General features: G+C 43.2%; 1 protein-coding gene across 1 annotated transcript in view; it reads left to right on the top strand.

Moving 5' to 3' along the window:
• The window catches only part of LOC101165509, a 36,636-nt gene extending 17,608 nt beyond the window's left edge, over positions 1-19,028 (top strand). The window contains exons 2-3 of the mRNA XM_004079892.4: positions 12,214-12,267; positions 17,482-19,028. Of these exons, the coding sequence (XP_004079940.1) occupies positions 12,236-12,267; positions 17,482-18,196 (747 nt within the window). The 5' untranslated portion in view covers positions 12,214-12,235 and the 3' untranslated portion in view covers positions 18,197-19,028. The remainder of the gene's footprint in view (positions 1-12,213; positions 12,268-17,481) is intronic.
• The last annotated feature ends 1,377 nt before the right edge of the window (positions 19,029-20,405 follow it).

Genomic DNA, 20,405 nt, shown 5'->3' with positions numbered 1-20,405 from the left:
TGTGATTAAGGCTTCATACTGAAATTATTTCAGACTTTATCTTTAAAAACATTTATCGCACCGCTCTTCCTTTATTCCCTTTTAAAACCATAATTTCCTGCTTCATTTCACCCATTGATGCAGCTTTGGAAAAATCTCTACACAGAAGTCCCCGCCCCCCTTCCACCGTGAAAACAAAATACAAGGAAGAACTTTAATGAAGTCCCTTTCATAATTAATTCTCTTATGGCTGTTCAGTTTAAGCCACTTAAGGTTTAGGAGCTTTTATTCTACAAACACAGAGACGGATTTGGGAAGCAAAAGACTCTCAAGTTTGATAATGTTCCTCACTAGAAGTCGAGCAGCTTCTGCGAGACGAGCACATTACCGGGGGACCCTGAGGGTGTACAGGACATAAAGCCACAAACGCATAACTGCAGGATGCAGAACATACATAATGCAAAAGGAAAAACAATGGCAGCAGAAAACGGAGATGAGCAAGCTGTTGGTGTCAGAAGAAACTGTCGTTACTTCCTGATTGTTTAAAAAACAAAATGTCTGAGATTTTCAAACTATTCATTATTAAATGAAGAGTCTTCACCTGAACTAGAGGATAGAACGCTTACCAGAGCGACCTAATGTAAAGTTGTGCTTCATAGAATGAGTTGTTGGAAGCCCATTTTTAACCTAAAATCCTTTATAAAAAAAAAAGTATTTCTGGTGGTAAATTTTCACACTCAGAGTATCATAGAAATGCAAGAATTTGTTTTGCACCCTCAATGATGACGCCCACACCGGCTCTGGACTCTTTTGTGTCTCTGCGTGCAGCAGCAGACCTGGAGGAGGATAATTAGATGTCTTGGGAGAGCTAAGTCGGGCTTTGCAGCTTCTCACAAATAATGCAAAACAAAAAAAGAAGAAGAAAAAGAAGGGAAAAGAGGAGAACTGGGAGTCGGAATGATATGCTTGTTTTTAAACCTTCTCGTATGGTGTACCATCACATAAATAAGCATGACCTCTTTACATCCAGATTGACTCGTCCCACAGGCCCTCTCCTAGACCTTTGAGCTCATTACTACCTTCATAAAAGCTCTAGGCAAGGCAAGGCAAGGCAAGGCAAGGCAAGGCAAGTTTATTTGTATAGCACAATTCGTACACAAAGTAATTCAAGGTGCTTCACAAAACAGAAAAATGCATTAAAATCACAATACATCATAGAAATAATCAACATAAAATTTACTTTAAAAGAAAAGGAGAAAAAAAAAAAAGATTTAAAAAGAAAGGAAGGAATGAAAGGTGCAGATAGGACCTTTCAGTCATATACACGGCTAAACAGAAATTTTTTAAGTCTAGATTTGAACATGAACACAGAAGAGGCCTGTCTTACGACTTCAGGGAGGCTGTTCCAGATTTTAGCTGCAGAATATTGAAACGCTGATTCCCCTTGTTTAGTTCTGACTCTGGGAATCAACAGGAGGCCGGTCCCTGAGGTCCTCAGAGTACGAGATGGTTCATATGGCACTAACATGTCAGAGATGTACTTTGGTGCGTGGCCATGGAGAGACTTGTACACAAGCAGAGCTGCTTTGAAGTCTATTCTTTGAGGTACAGGGAGCCAGTGCAAAGACCTGAGCACAGGACTAATGTGATCATACTTCCTGGTTTTGGTCAGGACTCGAGCAGCAGCATTCTGGATCTACTGAAGCTGTTTTACAGCTCGTTTGGAGAGGCCGGTGAGCAGGCCGTTACAGTAGTCTAACCTACTGGAGACAAATGCATGAATAAGTATCTCCAGGTCTCGCTTTGAGATTATGTTTTTGATTTTGGCAATGTTTTTCAGGTGGTAAAATGCCGCTGATGTTACTGACTTGATATGGCTGTTAAAGTTCAGGTCAGAGTCCATGATTACCCCTAGATTTCTGACTTGATTTGAGGGTTTAAGAGACAGAGAATGAAGGTAGCTGCTGACAATTTCTCTTTGTTTCTGTGGGCCAAAAACAATAACTTCGGTCTTGTCTGAGTTTAGCTGGAGAAAGTTGTTCTGCATCCACGCGCTGATCTGTTGGAGGCAGTGGTTGAGAGAATCCACCGGCCCATATTCACCTGTTGTCAGTGACACATAGATCTGAGTATCATCTGCATAGTTGTGATAAGATATGTTATTACTGCGTATTAACTGCCCTAGTGGCAGCATGTAGAGGTTGAACAGAAGGGGTCCCAGGATCGATCCCTGGGGCACACCACAATTCAAGCCCATGTAGTCTGAGACACAACTCCCAATTTCAACAAAATATTTCCTGTCTTCTAGATAAGACTTGAGCCAACTTAGGGCAGATCCAGAGATGCCAACCCAGTCTTGGAGTCTGTGCAAAAGGATCCCATGATCAACAGTATCAAAGGCAGCGCTCAGGTCTAGCAGGATTAAGACAGAGACTTTTCCATCATCAGTGTTCAGGCGGATGTCATTGGTTACCTTGATAAGAGCAGTTTCTGTGCTATGATGGGGTCTAAAACCTGACTGGAAAACATCAAACGAATTGTTTAATAAGAGAAAGTCAGTGAGCTGTTGGTAGACAACTTTTTCAAGGACTTTTCCTAAAAATGGCAGATTAGAGATAGGTCTGTAATTATTCAGTACAGTGGGATCAAGACCGCTCTTTTTCAGGAGGGGTTTAATGACTGCAGTTTTTAAGGCCTCTGGAAATATTCCAGATTGAAGAGACATGTTAACTATTTGAGTAATTGATGGCAACACACTGTTCAAGACAGACTTTAGAAATCTAGTGGGTAACACATCAAGGCAGCATGTAGACGAGCTCAGACGGGTGATGGTCTCTTGGACAGTTTGGTCAGTGACAGGTATAAAGTGAGTCAGCTTAGAGTGAGTAGGTGGCCGTTCGATAGTTATATGTGTTGTGGAGTTGATGGCTTTTTTAATGCCCTGAACCTTGTCATTGAAAAATACAGCAAACTCATTACATTTAGGTGTACAAACCAATTCTATTGGTAGCTGGGTTGGAGGGTTAGTTAATCTGTTAACTGTTGTGAACAGGATACGAGAGTTGCTGCTGCAACTTCCAATTATTTCAGAGAAGTACCTTTCCCTTGTTCTGCATAAGATCTTCTCTTTACTTAAACACCGCTAGCCTTAGCTTAGAACCTAGTATGGCCACCACCACTCCTTCCGCCTCTCCTCCTCTCTCCTGCCCCATGTGCCATATGTTTAGTGATGATCCTGCCTCCTTTAGTGAAGATAGGGGTAGGTGTGTTAAGTGTAGTCTTGTGTTAGACTTGGAGGCCAGGCTGGAGCAGTTAGAAGCGCGGCTCCGCACAGTGGAAGCTAAGCCGGCTAGCCAGGTCGTTACTCGTAGCGCGGGCCGCGCTACCAGGGCTAACTTAGCTAGCACCCCAGCGCCCTCCCAACAGCCGGGAGACAGTCAGGGGTTTGTACCGGTTGGGAGGAAACATAGTGCTAAACGCAAAAACTTAGAGCACCCGAGACTCCACGTTAGTAATAGGTTCTCCCCCCTCAGCGACACACCCGCTGAACACTCAACTCTGGTTATAGGCTCTTCTGAAGTTAGAAACGTGGAGCTCCCAGCGGCTACAGTCAGGTGTTATCCGGGGGCCAGAGTTGGTGACATCGAGGGGAACCTTAGGATGTTAGCTCAGAATAAGTCCAGGTTCCGTCGAGTCGTGATTCACGCAGGCGGTAATGATGCCCGACGGAGACAGTCAGAGGTGGTTAAGTTAAACGTAACTTCGGTGTGTAAACTGGCTAAGACGATGTCCGACACTGTAATTTTCTCTGGTCCCCTGCCGAACTTAGTCAGTGATGAAATGTACAGCCGCTTTTCATCATTTAACCGCTGGCTTTCTAGATGGTGCCCAGAAAACGGCGTTGTTTTTGTGGATAACTGGAGCGCGTTTTGGGGGAAGCCCGGTCTCATGCGGAGAGACGGCGTCCATCCCACCCGGGACGGTGCCGCTCTTCTTTCTAGAAACATTTCTGCTAGCCTTAGTCTGTTAACCTGACAATCCAGAGACGAGACCCGGGCGCAGAGCAGCAGTGTAAAACGCTCCTCTGAGCCTCCCTTAGGGTTAGTGCCGGTGCAAAACCCATGCAGGGAAAGTCAAGCAGGTCCGAGCTTTAGCTTATGTGCTGAAAGACAAATGAAAGGAGCGCGTCATAGAAACTTAAAAGTGACAGACAGCAGTTCTCACAAGCAGAATTATGTCATTAAATGCGGTTTATTAAACATTCGATCCATTTCCTCCAAGTCCCTCTTAGTCAACGAGTTAATTACTGATAACAATCTTAGTCTTTTAGCCTTAACAGAAACTTGGCTCCATCAGGATGACTATGTTAGATTGAATGAAGCAACCCCCCCCACTTATGCTAACTATCAGAAATCCAGGATTTCAGGGAAAGGAGGTGGTTTGGCAGTAATATCACAGTCTAGCTTACTTCTCAGCCCTAAAGTTAAAAATGCTTATAATTCATTTGAAAGCATCATATTGTCTTTAAGTCACCCAAACAGGAAAACTCGAAAACCTGTTTTACTCATAATTATTTATCGCCCCCCCGGCCCATATTTAGAATTTTTAACTGAGTTTTCCGACTTCCTATCGACTATTGTCTTAGATTCTGATCAAATTATAATATTAGGGGATTTTAATATTCATGTTGATGACCCCAGTGACTGCCTAGGAAAGGCTTTTGCAGCTTTATTAGATGATGTTGGTTTCACCCAAAGTGTGAATGAACCCACTCACTGTCATAAGCACACCCTGGACCTTGTTCTAACCCATGGGATAGAGATCAGCCAGCTGAGTGTCCTTCCTCTTAACCCCATCATTTCTGATCACTTTCTGATTACCTTCCAGTTTACACTGGAACATCCTTCTGTCCCAGTGAATAAGAAACAACTTAGAAGAACCTTAACTGACCGTTCTGTGTCTGAGTTTAAACACACAGTTCAGCCAGTACTTAGTGATATTCTGAGAAAATACTCTGAGACCAGCTCCCATAGTATCAGTCCTAGTATAAATGACCACTTTGTTAATGATGCCTTACAAGCCCTCAGGAGTACACTCGATGTTGTTGCCCCCTTGAAACCTAAGTTCGTCAGACAAAACCGAGTAGCACCGTGGTTTAACGCTGAAACTCGTTCTCTTAAACGAGAAACCCGTAAGTTGGAAAGAGAATGGCGCCGCTCCGGTTCAGAGCAGTCTCTGGATATCTGGAAACATAGCCTATTAAATTATAAAAAAGCTCTGCGTAGAGCTAGAAGCCAGTACTATTCAACCTTAATATCAGAGAATGGAAACAATCCAAGATTTCTTTTTAGCACTATAGCTAAATTAACTCGCAGTCAGAGCTCAGTAGAACCACATGTTCCTGTTTCTCTCAGCTCTGATGATTTTCTTACATTTTTCGATAGTAAAATCTCAAATATTAGACATAAGTTAAATCAAGTTATTCCTATTATCAGCCCAGAACAGGCTGAAGCGGTAGAAATGGAGGCATCCATAGAAACCTCTGTAACATTGGACTGCTTCACTGCTGTGGATCAAGCGGAAATAACATCAATTATTACGTCCTCCAAATCCTCAACGTGTCTGTTAGACCCAATTCCCACTAGACTTTTTAAAGAAACTTTTCCCCTAATTAATGATCCCATATTAACAATGATAAATGCCTCTCTGGAAACGGGTTACGTGCCACAGTCTTTTAAATATGCAGTTGTTAAACCTCTTCTGAAAAAGCCCAGTTTGGATCCTAGCATCTTGGCCAACTATAGACCGATATCAAACCTGCCCTTTATTTCTAAAATCCTAGAAAGAGTTGTAGTTAAGCAGCTTTACTGCCACCTACAGGACAACAGCCACTTTGAAGACTTTCAGTCGGGGTTTAGACCTCACCACAGTACGGAAACTGCACTAGTTAGAGTCTCTAATGACTTGTTATTGGCCTCAGAAAAGGGACTACTTTCTATTCTGGTCCTGTTGGACCTCAGTGCTGCCTTTGACACTATCGACCACGGTATTTTACTCCATAGATTAGAGCAGGACATAGGGATCAGAGGATCTGCTCTCCAGTGGTTTAAATCCTATCTGTCTGATAGGTATCAGTTCGTTAATGTAAATGGCCATTCCTCTCAGTGCACTCGAGTCAACTATGGAGTCCCACAGGGCTCAGTCTTGGGACCGATCCTGTTTACGCTTTATATGTTACCCCTAGGAAACATAATCAGGAAACACAGCATTAATTTTCATTGTTATGCCGACGATACGCAGTTGTATTTATCCATGAAGCCTGACCAGAATGACCAGATAGAGAAACTGAACGCCTGCATCAGTGACATCAAGACCTGGATGACAATTAATTACCTCCTCTTGAACCCAGAAAAAACTGAGGTCATTATACTTGGTCCTAAAAACCTCAGAGATGCTCTGTCTGCTCAGATAGTCTCCCTGGATGGCATAAGTATAGCCCCTAATTCCACAGTTAGAAACCTTGGGGTTTTACTTGACCAGGATTTATCATTTAAGGCTCACATATCTCAGGCATGTAGAACTGCCTTTTTTCACCTGCGAAATATTGCTAAGATCAGAAATATACTTTCTAAGAGTGATGCTGAAAAACTCATCCATGCATTTGTTACGTCGAGGCTGGATTACTGTAACTCCTTGTTAGCAGCGTGTCCTAAGAGTTCCTTAAGAAGTCTCCAGCTTGTTCAGAACGCAGCTGCTAGATTGTTAGCTGGAACCAGCAGAAGAGATCACATCTCTCCTGTGTTAGTTTCGCTCCATTGGCTCCCAGTTGATTCTAGAATTAAGTTCAAGATCCTCCTGTTAACCTATAAGGCCTTACATGGAATGGCCCCGTCCTATATTAAGGACCTCATAGTCCCTTACCAACCAATCAGAACACTTCGCTCGCAAAATGCAGGACTGCTTGTGGTTCCTAGAATTAGTAAAAGTACGGTTGGAGGTAGAGCGTTTAGCCACCAAGCCCCTGTCTTATGGAATAAACTCCCAGCTCATGTAAGAGAGGCCGACTCAGTTTCTACATTCAAAGCTAGACTGAAAACATTCCTCTTTGGACAGGCTTATTGTCAGACTAGCTAGTATTCAGAGATTATTTAACTTAATGTTAGTTTGTTTAAATTAAACTTAATAATAACTATTTCTTTTAAAAGGCTGCTAGAAGTTGAAGCTGGGGTAACTATGGTGCACTGGGGTTCTGTCCTCTTTCCTTTTTTACTTCTACCCTTCCTCTCCTCTATTCTTGATCATAATTTATCATTTAGTTCTCCATGCCTCTGTTTGGTGCAGTGCGATTCATGTATTGTCCCTCTTTTCCTCTCCCCTCCTGGGGAGTGGGAGTGCTTCCAGACTCCAGTTGGCTCATCCGTGCTCCAGTTCCTGACCGTTTACCTCGCCTTTGCTCCTGCTCCTACACCTGGCTGTGGATCCTGCCTCTGGCTCATCTCTGGCTCGTCTCTGCTCTGTACCTGACCGAGTACCTCGTCTCTGCTCCTGCTCCTACACCTGGCTGTGGTTCCTGTCTCCGGCTCGACTCGCGCCTTTGACTGTCCCCACAACCACGGCTGGATGAAGCTCGTCTGCTGGACTTTTATATATGTAGTTGTAGATTTAGATAAGTTAATTCTTCTCTAAGATTTCTGGTAAATCGCCTGTCCGTCCTGGGGGAGGATCCCTCCTTCATGTGGGCACCCCTGAGGTTTCTTCGTTTTTTCCGGAATCCGGTTTTTTTGGGAGTTTTTCCTTACCGCGAAGGGGGGTCTAAGGGCAGGGATGCCAGTATAGCTTAGTCAGTTTGTTAGTTCATTTTAGTATTTTTCTATTGAACTCTTTGTATTCGTGATCCTTTTGATTTCATGTTTTACTTCGAAGCCCATCGAGACGACTGTTGTCGTGATTTTGGGCTATACAAATAAAATTGAATTAAAAAATTGAATTGAATCTGGTTATAAGCGTACAACTCCGCCTTATATATTCCATAATGAACCTGGAGTTTTGACTTGCGCCACTTTCGCTCGGCTCTGCGGCACTGTTGTTTCTGTGCCCTGACTAGATCATCATTCCTCCAGGGAGCTTTCTCTCTATGTTTTCTCAATTGAACTTTCATAGGGGCAATGGCATCCAGAACATTCAAGATGCTAGAAGTAACAGAATTCAGCATTTCATCAACATTGGCACCAGAGACGTTTTCAGGGTTTATCATTTCTACAAACTGTGCCCTAGTGCTCTCATTTATTTGTCTCCTTTGGACAACTGCAGGGCCAGGCGGTGGTTTGGGAGCAACAGACAGGTCAAAGAATACACAGAAATGATCAGAGAGGGCGACATCAACCACACTGACATTGTAAATAGTAACCCCCCTTGTGATGAGCAGGTCCAGAGTGTGCCCTCTGCTGTGGGTGGGGCAACTCACATGCTGAATTAGACTAAAGGTTTCAAGGACAGCATTGAGCTCTTTTGCATTTCTGTCATTGACATTATCAACATGAACATTAAAATCACCTGTAATGACTAGACCATCAAAGTCTGTGCACACAACTGAGAGCATTTCAGTGAAATCATCAATAAAACTTTGGCTGTGCTGAGGAGGTTTGTACATAACTATGCAGAGTAAGGGAGGAGTTTGTTTTAACTCAATCTTAAAGGACACATACTCAAATGATGAAAACACACCAAATGATAGTCTGCGGGTTGCAATATTATCTCTAAACAGTGCAGAAACGCCTCCACCCTTTTTATTTTCTCGTATTTCCGATTCATGTTTGTAGTTGGGGGGAGTTGATTCGACTAGAACTATGTTTCCTATGAAGTTGTTTTTACCCAACAAATATCACAACACACAAGATTTCAAAAACATTAGTTCCTGATAGTCTGGGATTTCTGGGAATTAACTCCCAGGATTTACTATCTGAACTTCAGCACATCTTCTGTGCATCTGGAACCTGAATGCTGGGATATATTCTTTAAAGTAAAGAAGAGGTTCTGCAGAAATAAAACAAAATCTGATTATTGTTTACTATTTGATGTGTTCAAATGATCGACTGGTATTGTGTGTCTTGACTATTCGGCCATTTCTGCTTGTGGTTTGTGCCAGTTTTAGTGGAATCTTCTGGTAATTGATGAGTTGATCGGCATTAACAAACAGCCATCGTACTGCAGTGACTTCTTCTGTTTGCATGTTTTTTTCTTTGGTCATGACTCTTTCTGGGACTATTTTTTCCTCCATCCTTTCTCCAAACCTGCTTAATTACTTGATTCCGTTGCTGGAGCCAAACCCAGCTACTGTCAGCTATTTCACGCGGAAAGTTAAATCAGAGTTGGAGAGTGTATATTTACTGTTAATTATTTGTATTTTAAGGGATTCAAACTCTATAAAGCTATTTAAAAATATGAAAGTTAAATCAGATCAAACTTTAACCAACTCTGTTTTGGTAGTGACGTATGGACGGCATCCCTTTTCGTTCACAGAAGTGCCAATCGTTTAAAAATTCCGAAATTAATAATTGCAGTTTGTGTCCAACCGGAATTCTATGACATAAAGTCTTTCATATAACAGAATAGAGCTGTGAAAGTAAAAGGCTGGAAACGGATTCTCACAGCGTAGACATTTTGCACCAATCCTCTTTCAACTATAGGTGGCGGACACGCGCTAGGAACCAGCAGATAAAGAAAAGAAGAAAGCCCCTCCCTGCTTGTCCATTGTGGACATCTTTGTTTAAACACGTGTTGAAAATCCTAGCACATAAGCGCATTCTTGACCATAGCATAAGGTAGTCTACTGATATGCAATATGGGCCAATATACAAAACGCAGAGTGCTGCATATCGACTTTACGTTATTAAAGTGCTGCATATCCGCACAACGCTGCTTTTCTCCACTTCAGTATCTACTGGAATTACGTTGATTACGTAAACGGTTAAAGAGTTCCGATAGTTGAAAGAATGTCAACAATGTCAACCACTTTGGTGTAGCTGCTGCTCTGCTACATAGTGATGTTTTTTTATTTTATTTTTTTATTTATTTTTTTCCAACTTGTCCAACAGCTGGGCAGACAGATGAGAGCTGAAGGCCTCTTGTCTTGGACATATTTTACTTTAACAACAGGGGTTATGAATCTTCTGACAAACCAGAGGTATGTCTGAACAAACCCCTTTTGTAATCAAGGCCAAACTTTATTCATTGTAATCATATTTGAAAATCTTTTGTGTTGGACCGGACGGAAAAGGAAAGGAGGGAGGAAGGGAGAGGGATATTAGGGGGGGGGGGGAGTAGGTAGGAAGGTGATTAGAGTGATTAGAGGGGGGGGGGGGTAAACCATGAAGCAGCATAAGACAACAAGTTTCAGGATAGTTATACTCATTACAGTGAGGTTCAGATGTAATACAAGTCAATAGGGGCAGGGCCTGTCCACACATGACACCAAGACCCCCGCCAAAGCAGCAATGGCAGCCAGAACCCCCAAACACCCGCACGGTAGCAGATAGAGAACAACCGCCCCCCCCGGGCGATCACATCCGCCACCCAGGCCAGGGCCCAACCCGGGGCCCCGACCCAGAAGAACCTCCACAGCCCCAGACGAGCACCTCATCACCACCCAGGAGTTCTAGGCATCCCCCCGCCCCAACCCCAGGTACGAGCCAGGACCCCCCAAAGGAGACCCACCCCGCGCTCCAGGCAGCCATCCACCAGGCCCACGGTTGGTCCAGGATAGAGCAAGGCAGGGCCAGCCCTCCCCGCCCAGGAGGAAGGCACCCAGGGGAAGAGGGGGTCCACAAGAGGTGTTGTAAACATGGCCCGTCCAGGCTCACCCACAGTTGAAAATTTGGCGAGGTCCAGTGCTCAGGGGCAAGGACCAGAACCCACATCACAGGGACTCGGACACCCCCAGGCTCAGATGTGATGTGATACCCACCTCTTGGCCTTGCCAGAGATCTCAGGGATCCCTCTCCAAGCATGGAGAGGGCCGCCGGGCCCAGGAAGCCAGCACCCAGGGGACACAGCCGCTGTTGCCAAGGGCTCAATACCCCCTACAAGAGATGGGGTAGGGGGCAGATGGTCCCTTAGCTCATTTTCAAAAAATGTATCTGCAGTGGAGATAAAATCTGTTTATTTGTGTTTTCTATTTAGTTCAAACTTTAGTTCAAATTTTAGACTATCAAGCAAATCAATAATATATCCCAGAATTGTAGTTTTTGTTGTTGGCAAAATCAACTGCGTTTTTCAATTGTAGAGTTTGTATACTTTTTATCTTAAAAGCAGAGCTGACTGTTTATCTTTCTCTAAATGAAATGACAAAGTATTCAATTTGGTATTTTTCTGGTTTTAGCAGTGTTAAGAATCTTTTGAGTCGAGAATATTAAAATGTTTGCACAATTTCTATTAAAATAGTTTGATTCCCTTGTCGTGAACATTTTTTTAGAAAATAACTTTTTTTTTCATCAAATGTCTGTTTTTTTTCCTATAAAGAGAAAGTTTTAAAGCAAAATGTAAAACCTTCCCAATTTCTAAGAGAAGAAAAGTCTTCTTGTCGTCTAATTTAGTTTCTTCACTCATGATCATTGTAGCCTTGTGGAAATGTCACCCAAACATCCAGTCTCCTTCCCCTTCGAAGGATTGAACCTGAGGGAAAATCTAGACTCACAGGGTCAAAGACGAGTGGTTTAGATGACAAAGTGTTTGGTTAGGAGACATAAATCCCTCCTTTCAATCCACAAGGAGATGCTGTGTCGTCTCCTGTCAATTCTTCTCCTTTACTTTCAGACAAAACCGTTTAAGTGTCGGGGATTAATTATTTATCCGGGCAATGAAATGCCAAAGCCTTGAAAAACACACCAACAGGAGTGAAAAGGTCATTCCTATCCTCCTCCTAGACTCGCACACAGCAGTGATGGATGGGAAAGCATCTTTTTCGGCGTTTCAGGTTGACACCGTTTTCATCCTCATGAACAGACACCGCCAAGACCCAACGTGTAAAAGAATGTCTACATTCCAAAAATGGAAAAAAAGCATTTACATTTCACCAACAACAGAAGCGTCGGATCAATAGGAGCCTGTGAGTTGGGGTGTCGCAATCACCTGTCACCTTTACCTGTTGAAAATGTCACCCTCTGAAAACGGTATGTGAGGCTTTTCTATGTTGGAGGATGATTAAAGTTTCATTGCTGTGCTCACGTGTCTCCACAGCTCCACCAACACCGCCGGCCAAATGGGGTGCCAATGCTGCCGGATGATAAAGAGGTCAGAAGTCACTTCCTCCTGTTTGTTTGTTATTTTTCTTTTCCTTTTTTGTATGTTTTAGTGGCGACACTAGTGTACCCCACGTCAAGAAGAGCTTGTTGATATGGTTCAGACGTGTTTCACCAAAACCAGCATTTGTCGGAGAGTGTTGTCAGAAGTTACGGCTCGTCCGTCCGGAAATGTGTATCCATGTGTCCTGGTCACCATGTCCATTGTCCACGTCCTGCAGACAGAAACACTGGTCCCTCTCAGAGGAGTTTGGGGATTTCCACACAACTACATTTTCCACAGTCAACAAAAGAATAGGAATGACAGATTCCAAAATAAAAGCCTGAAGTGGGTGGGTTGGTCATGTTTGCTGACGTTTACTCCGCCCATCAATGATGACCAAATGACCAAAATAGATGACTGGGAGGGAAAAAAGAAGAAAAGAGAGGTGGCTCCACCCACCTACAAATCAAAAAGACAAACCTGTAAAACTGCACAAATTGATCTCTAACAAAATCTAAATAGTTGATTTAAGAAAATAAAATCACAATTAGATTGACTAGACAAAACAACAATATTAACCAAATAATTGTTTTTAAAGCCCAGACTATTAATATGTTTTTTCCTAAGCTAGAATCTAACTTATTCCATTCAAATTGCTCCTTTATGCCCCCAGTGATCTTTTAAAGAACTGCAATGTTCCAAAATACTTCATTGCGATATTTGGTGCTTCTTGGTTGCCTCCCAATTTGGGAAAGGAAGGCGGGGCTTGGCTGAGTGACATAGTGAGCAAAGGTCACCGACTCTCTGCAGAGATGATCACCAAGGACCTCCAAATGTCATGTGACCTTCAGATTTGCAGCAGAATCGGTTTGCCAAAGCTTTAGAAGAATGATGGAGCTGCTTTCTAGAGACACGCCGTCTGTGGATTTCTTTCTGTCTTTTCACGTTTGGTGTGTGGTTGTTTTAGTTACAGCCAAAGATACTCTGGATGCAACGGGATACCAGACGGTTTTAGACAGGTGCAAAAGACTCGGTGGGAACAGTTTGGGACGACCCCTTTCTGTTCCGAGATCCTTGCACTGCATAGCCCAGGCAAGGTCCATAAAAACCTGGACAAACCAGTTTGACGTGAAACCACCTGACTGGCCTGCACAGACACCTGGCTAAAGGCCTTTGAGATGAATCAGTGAGAGAACTGAACCTAAACTTCTGATCCAACATCAGTCTGACCTCTGAAACGTGCAGTAAGGAAGGTCAAACTTTCCAATAAACACAGATGGGCTTTGTTTTCCTCTAAACTTAAAGTAGTAAGAACAGCCGAGCAGCTGCTGTTGTGGAGCTTTACGGGACCCTCATCTGCCCAACATCTAAATTTCTTGAGTGTCTCCACCTTAGCTGCAGTTTCACATCCCATCGGAGCTGTTATTGTTGCACACACTGCTGCTTTACGTGTCTGACCAGCTGAGTGTGCCCAGAAAAATCAAGGTTTGTCTCAAAAAAAGACGAAATCTGTGCTGTTTCAATTGTTTGAATCTATAGTTAACGTTTGGGGTGAAATAATGCGATTAAAAGAATCAATCCAGCTTTTCTTTTTATAGTCCATAAACCAAAATCTGAGTGAAGCATCTTAGGGAAACATCCTGATTTTTCATCCATAATTTTTTCCTGAATCAATTTAAATAAATTTGATTCTTTGAAAATCTTATAAAATATCAGCAAAGTGTTAAAAAGCCCCACAAACTTTTGCAGTTCTTTCGTTTTCAAAGTCATCAATCTGCATGGCAGTGAGACTAAAAAGAGTTCAAATGTTACCTAACCGGTCTCCATGAACTTGAATGTGCTGCTGGGAGCTGCATCCTCCTCCTCAGCGCCGCTCTGCAGTTCAGATGTCTGCTCGGACACATAGTGATTTCTTTTCTGGTCTGATGTGCAGTGAGAGGTCCATTTATAATGCCAGCCTCACATCGGCTTCCAGCACAAACCGGGAGTCAATATGCCAATAGCCATCACCATTGGTTACTGTATTTCTTCGCAGAAGTGTCTGCTCATTAAAAGCCCACAATGCATCGCTGTCGGGGCTCAGCGATGAGACGGAGCAGGGAAACCACATTCTGATGGCAGATTAATGAGGAGACTTGTGCAGGCCTGACTTGTAATTCCCCCCCCCCACCACCACCACCACCTTCACACTGTGTTTCTGCACCATTCCTTACTATGGAACCTCATGTGAATGCTGGTGGCACACATGCATACCTCCTTAATTGTCCGGAGGGTCACATTTCTGGGATTAGCAGGAGTTTAGGGGCATGGAAGGGGGGGGGGCTTACCAGGTCAACAGCAAGAACTCACCTGCTGGAAACCTTTTCAAAACACAGATGGGTTTTTTTTTGTTTTTTTGCTCCTGATTCACAACAATTTGAATAGAGAAATACTCAGAAATTCGATGTGGAGCTTAATTTCCTTAATAAATGTCCTCTATGGTGGAAAAATGCCACAAGAAGCTGTTAAAAACACACAGAAACATGATTTTTATTGGAGTGGGCCATTAAAAGCTCTGCTTAACGCCCTACCCTCAAGATGATCCTTGAAATCCATAAACAGTTTCTGTTTACCAACCAAACCACTTCTAATAAACAAGTACAGGTCAAAGGAGTGTGAACCGACAGGTCAACTGCCGGTTTAGCTTTTTCAAAACTTTTTCTGAATCTTCTTCATAATCATGGATCTCCACACTTTGTTGTTTTCTGTCTTGAATGTCTGCCGCTTTTTTAAAAGCGTGCTTCAAATTTCACCTTGACAGCAAGGACACGGGAGCTGAAGGAACAGAAAACATTCATTTACTCAGCTCTCCACAGGCTGTGAAGCAAAGGTGCATGTGTGTACATCTGCTGTAATCCATCAATTCTTTTTCAGATGTCGGTGTGTGTTTTTTTTTATTTGGTTCATGAGGGTTGGACAGCAAAGATGATGAGGAAAATGAGGCAGAAGTTGAAAAAAGCTAAAAGGAAGACGATGAAACCAAGAAAAGCAGAACAATGGCTGCAGGTCTTTGAGCTGGGGGTTCATGGTGATGCTGGAGGAGAGAAGGCTGCAGATTGATCTCCCAGAGAGCTGAGAAGTGGATAGACGCTCTACAGGGGTCACAAGGCTGGACATGTTGAGTGCAAAAACAGACGACGTGTACAGAAACCGGAGGAGGAAGCAGCAGGCGAAGACTGACATCTTCATACGTGTTTTTGCCACCTTCACCTGGATCGCAGCTGTAGAGATTCTTCCATTAGATCAGCAACAGGAAAGCATGAAGGCGATTTAGGACATTGTTAGACTTCAAGAATCTAAAAACTTGTTTCCACCTGTATGGTGGTTGCACGGTGGTGTAGTGGTTGGCGCTATCGCCTCACATTAGAAGGGCCTGGTTCGAATCCCAACTGAGTTCTTTCTGTGTGAAGTTTAGGTTTTGTGCAATCAAGTGATGGAGCCCAAAAACAGGAATAAAGCGGGTTTAGAAAATGTCACACGGTTTCAATCAAAGACAGTTTAAAGAGAGACTTTATGGTGGATGGAATTTTATTTATTTATTTATTTATTTATTTATTTATTTTTTTTGGGATGGAATTTTAAACTGTAAATATTATTTGGATTCTTGACGTCAAATCTTGCTAAGAACGCTTCAAAGTATTAAAAAAAAGGTCCATCAGGATTTATGTAAAAACAAAATATGATAAATATTTTTGTTTTAAACGATTATCGGAGACGGGGTTGAGTTCCTAATGTTACTATGGCATTCAATGAAAAAAAAAACCTTTAATGTCGCTTTTATTGAAATATTTACAAACAGAAGCAATTTCTACAAATCAACAACTTTCCTTCACAGAATCCTCGTTATCTGCAAAAAATATAAAAAAATTCTCTTGTAGTATGAAAAACAGGTTTTTCAAAATGTTAAACGCCAAACTTCGGCCCTGCTTGGACCGGTCCATGATAATATTGTCTAACATGAAACCGGTCCGTGAGACCCCTGATCTAAAGGTTTGCCTCTCAATGGCAGCTTTACGCTACGCTTTACGTAGCGTAAAGCGCTGTGCATGCCATTTACTTACACGTTGTTGTTTTGTTTTTGAATGACCCAAAATTCCAACAGGAAGTCAATCTTTCTCTATCTGTGAGTGAAATTGGAAGCACACAAAAAATGACTCACTACTACCTAACCCCCAAAGGACTATGTAGTTCAGGACTATCTACTGCTCTGGATTTTAACGCAATTCGGACACCATGCTCACTACATTTTTTTCAAATGATAGATTGTTCTAACACAATGCATTGTGGTTCGGGGCTGCTCAATATGAGGAAAACCTGCGATCTGCGAGATTAGTGATCAATATTGCGATAATGATATAACTTGCGATACATAAACATATCAAAAATATCAATTCCATTTCACTGCAACTGTTTAATTTGAATAAGAGTCGACATAACTTGGTCAAACGCATAAAGGGATTTATTTGATTAATTAAATAATTCAAGCTGCCATAAGATTGTTTAAGTACATTTACTGTAACCATTTATTGCAATTTTTGCCGTCTTTTACGATATGCGTATTATGAACACCTGGATACTGCGATAACAATATATTTGCAATTTATTGAGCAGGCCTAATTATGGTTTATATTCACCAGTTCTACCTTTTCTATTCTAATCTTTAGCAGGGACTTCTGAGAAATTTCCAGAGCTCTGGATTTTATAATTGTAGATTCGGACACCCCTGCAAAACGGTGAACACCCGCACACCAAGTAGTGAAAAGTGAAGGACTCTGATAAAGCCAGGACTCCTCCCTCTTTTTAGCACTTGTTTGATCTCAGTTATTTAACAAAGTTTATTCAAGGTCACTGCATTTGGTTTTCTTTTGAATTATTTTATCTAACCCCTTTAACACTGGAATAACATTTAAATAACATAGCCTAACTCTTCGACTGATAACCTAATCACTGCTAATCGGCTGATTCTGACGTGAAGAGAAATGGCCTTTCTTATCGTCTTTGCACCAATTCGCAACACATTTCTAACATAAAGTTTAGCGTATCGTGCAAGGGCCCATTTCTCTGCTTCAGAATTTGCTGGAACTACGCTAATTGTGTAGACGGTTACGGTAGTCGAAAGAATGTAAACACTGGAACAGGTTTCTGGTTGCAGCTCTATAACTGACCGTCCTGTCTCCCTTACAGCTACATCTACGACCCCTCTGTGGCGGTGGAGGAGCGGAAGGCCGACTCATCAGGCAACTCCCTCTACCAGTCCCACCACCAAACAGCAGGGGGCCTCAACAAGCAGAAGCAGGGCTTCCACAACCTGGGCTACAGCAGATCCAACGACAGCACGCTAAAACTGGAGTTTGACAACAACCAAGTCAACCACAGGCTGCACGCCGCCGGGAGCGCTGCCCCTGTGGAGGCGGGGCCGTACATCATTCAGCCCGAGGTGCGATGGGAAGACAGAGGGACGAGCCAGGTGCCAATTTACCCCAGCATCCAGGAGTATGAGCGGCAGAGGTGCTGCACCGAGACGCAAAGGAATGGGTGGGACTCCTCCATTAGCCCGCCGGGGAAGACGGGAGGCAGGAGCTCCTCGGTCGACGAGATAGACGAGGGCGTGGGGGGGACTCCGGAGTACACGGGCGACACAGGAGACGAAGGGAGCGTCTTGTCCGTGGACATCCACACCAGCACCACCAGTTTGTCCTCAGCCGGCACACGAGACGGCCTCACTCCGCCAAAGACTTCAGACGTTTCCACCGAGGAGAGCGGGATTTCAGTGACGAAAAGCGAGGATGAGGAGGAGGTCAAAGACGAGCTGGAGGAGGTGCAGAGCGTCACAGACTCCATGGTGGCAGAAGCCCTCGCTGCGTTGGAAGCAGCCACAGCTGGAGAGGACTCTGAGTAGCAGAAAAACCAGAACCAGACTCAAAGAGACTCAGGGAAACCAGAGAATATGAAGAAATGCTTTTTAGACAGATTTATTTTGGAACTATTTTTATAAATGTGAAGGAACATCATGTCTGCTTTCTTATGAAGGGCTCTTCAATTCCAAAGGCTTGAATAATGACTGAGGAGACACCAGTGTGAACTGAATACCCCCTGTGGCTGTTTCACACTGTGTACTTAACACTCCACAGTCCGGAAAACCACCAATGTGCTCACACTCGCCACAGAGGGGTTTATTCAAAAGGTTGGGGGTAAGACCTGCAGATGATATGTTACCTAAAAAGTGCAGACGATTGATAGGAAAGACGAAGAGACACTTCTCAACATTTCCTTCTTTCTGATTTTAAAATAAAGCTAAATAGAATCAGCCAACAAACATTTTTGTGGAAAAAACTGCTTTGTTAGTAGTTTCTTTGCAACATTGATTTTAGTTTAGGTTTTCATATGCGACCTTCATAACTGACCTTTTACCGCCAGAGCTTCACAAAGGTTAGCTCTCACTAAATGGTGTGGAGAGCTTCGTTTCTCATCTTATTTCTCCTCCTGTAGGTCAAGCCTTGTGTTTCCCGTCCGGTCAGTGACATTAGTTCAGTGCCTAGTAATGAACTAATTGAGGCCAGAAACAAATAATTATGAGAACGAGTGAAATAAATGATCTGTTAAATTAATGAAGTTCAGCCTTAGTTTCAGAGCCAGCGCCCTTTCCCGGGGGTTTGCTCGCCAAATCTTTTCCGCTCGTTGTATTTGTGTTGAGAACGTTAATACAAGTGCAATAAAGTTGTGTTCAATCATTTGTTCTCTTGCTGTGTTTTTCAAATGCTAGTGTCTTGAGAAGTGAGCCGGCTAGCAGTGAGCTAACTTGCTAGCTTATCAAAAGTAAACCCCGGTTTATGTTCAGCTCTGGCAGAAGCATATTACACAAGTCAAACATGTTTGAATTCTTTCATTTTTGTGTTGTTGTTTTTTGTGTTTTTTTTTATTATGAATTAGTTTGTTAGCATAAGCAGTAAAGTCAGTGTTTCTTAGCATAGACTACTAAAACAGTGAGCGTTAGCATAAAATGTTCAGTCAGACTGTGTTGGCATAGATGAAGTCGGCTTGTCTTAAATAGTCTCCTAAATTTGCATATGTTAGCATAGACTTCTGAATTGCCGTGTGTTAGCCTAGATTGCCTAGCCAGCATAGACTGCTGAGTCAGCATTTAAGCATAGACTGGTGAGTCAGCAAATGTTAGCTAGCATGGACTGCTGAGTCAGCATGTTAGCATGGACTGCTGACTCAGCGTGTGTTAGCATAGTCTGCTAAGTCAGCATAGTAACATGGTAATACTGGGCAGAGGTTCTTGAAGTAGAAGCTTCTCCCAGAGAACACATCTAGCTGATTGGTGCAGATTTAGTTGACTCGTCCATCTGGGTGGAGGCCTAACAGCATGCTAGTGATCACATTTCCCATGTTCCCAGAGGAGCACAGGTTCCAGGGTGAGGAAAGTTTGAGCATCATAGCATAGATTGCTGCTCCAAAGCTCTAATAGGGGATGGATGGATGGATGGATGGCACTGAAGCAACTTCCACTGTATTTGCAGAAGTTGACGACACGTTCAGAAAACCTCACATGTGGTTCTGGTGGGTCTGTGTGGGCTGACTGACTGGTTGAGTGGTTACCTCAGGGTTTGTCACTAGCAGAAATAGTAGTTATTTGTGTCTGCAAAAAAAGACCCATTAGAGATGGAGTAAATCTAGTCCACAAAGTAAACGTGAGGAAGGAACGAGGAAGCAAGTCCTTCTGGGGAAAAAAGGAGGTAGGGCAGTGAAAAGACGGACATGACATGAAACTAGGAAGGCAGGGCTATAAATACACACACAACTAATCTGAGTCAAAGACAGATGAAATTGGCGAGGAGATCATGGATGAAGATAAAAAAAACTCAAAACATAAATACTCAAATACGACAGGAATATTCCAGCCTCTGATTCGGCAGCACTAGTGGGACTTCAGGTCTCCGAACCTCAGCGTCGCAGGAGCCGTCGCCTCGCCTGGGACTGCAGCTAATGAACACCTCTGGGGTTTCTGCAGAGCTGTGCGTGTGCACCTCACCTGCTGACTTCTGACTTCTTCACAGCGTTGGAGGGAACATGTACAGCTGCTCTCTCCTCTGTCTCAGCTCCAG

Source organism: Oryzias latipes, chromosome 18, assembly GCF_002234675.1.
Source record: "Oryzias latipes chromosome 18, ASM223467v1".
NCBI classification, from domain to species: domain Eukaryota; kingdom Metazoa; phylum Chordata; class Actinopteri; order Beloniformes; family Adrianichthyidae; genus Oryzias; species Oryzias latipes.
This window is presented reverse-complemented; position numbering and strand designations above follow the sequence as displayed.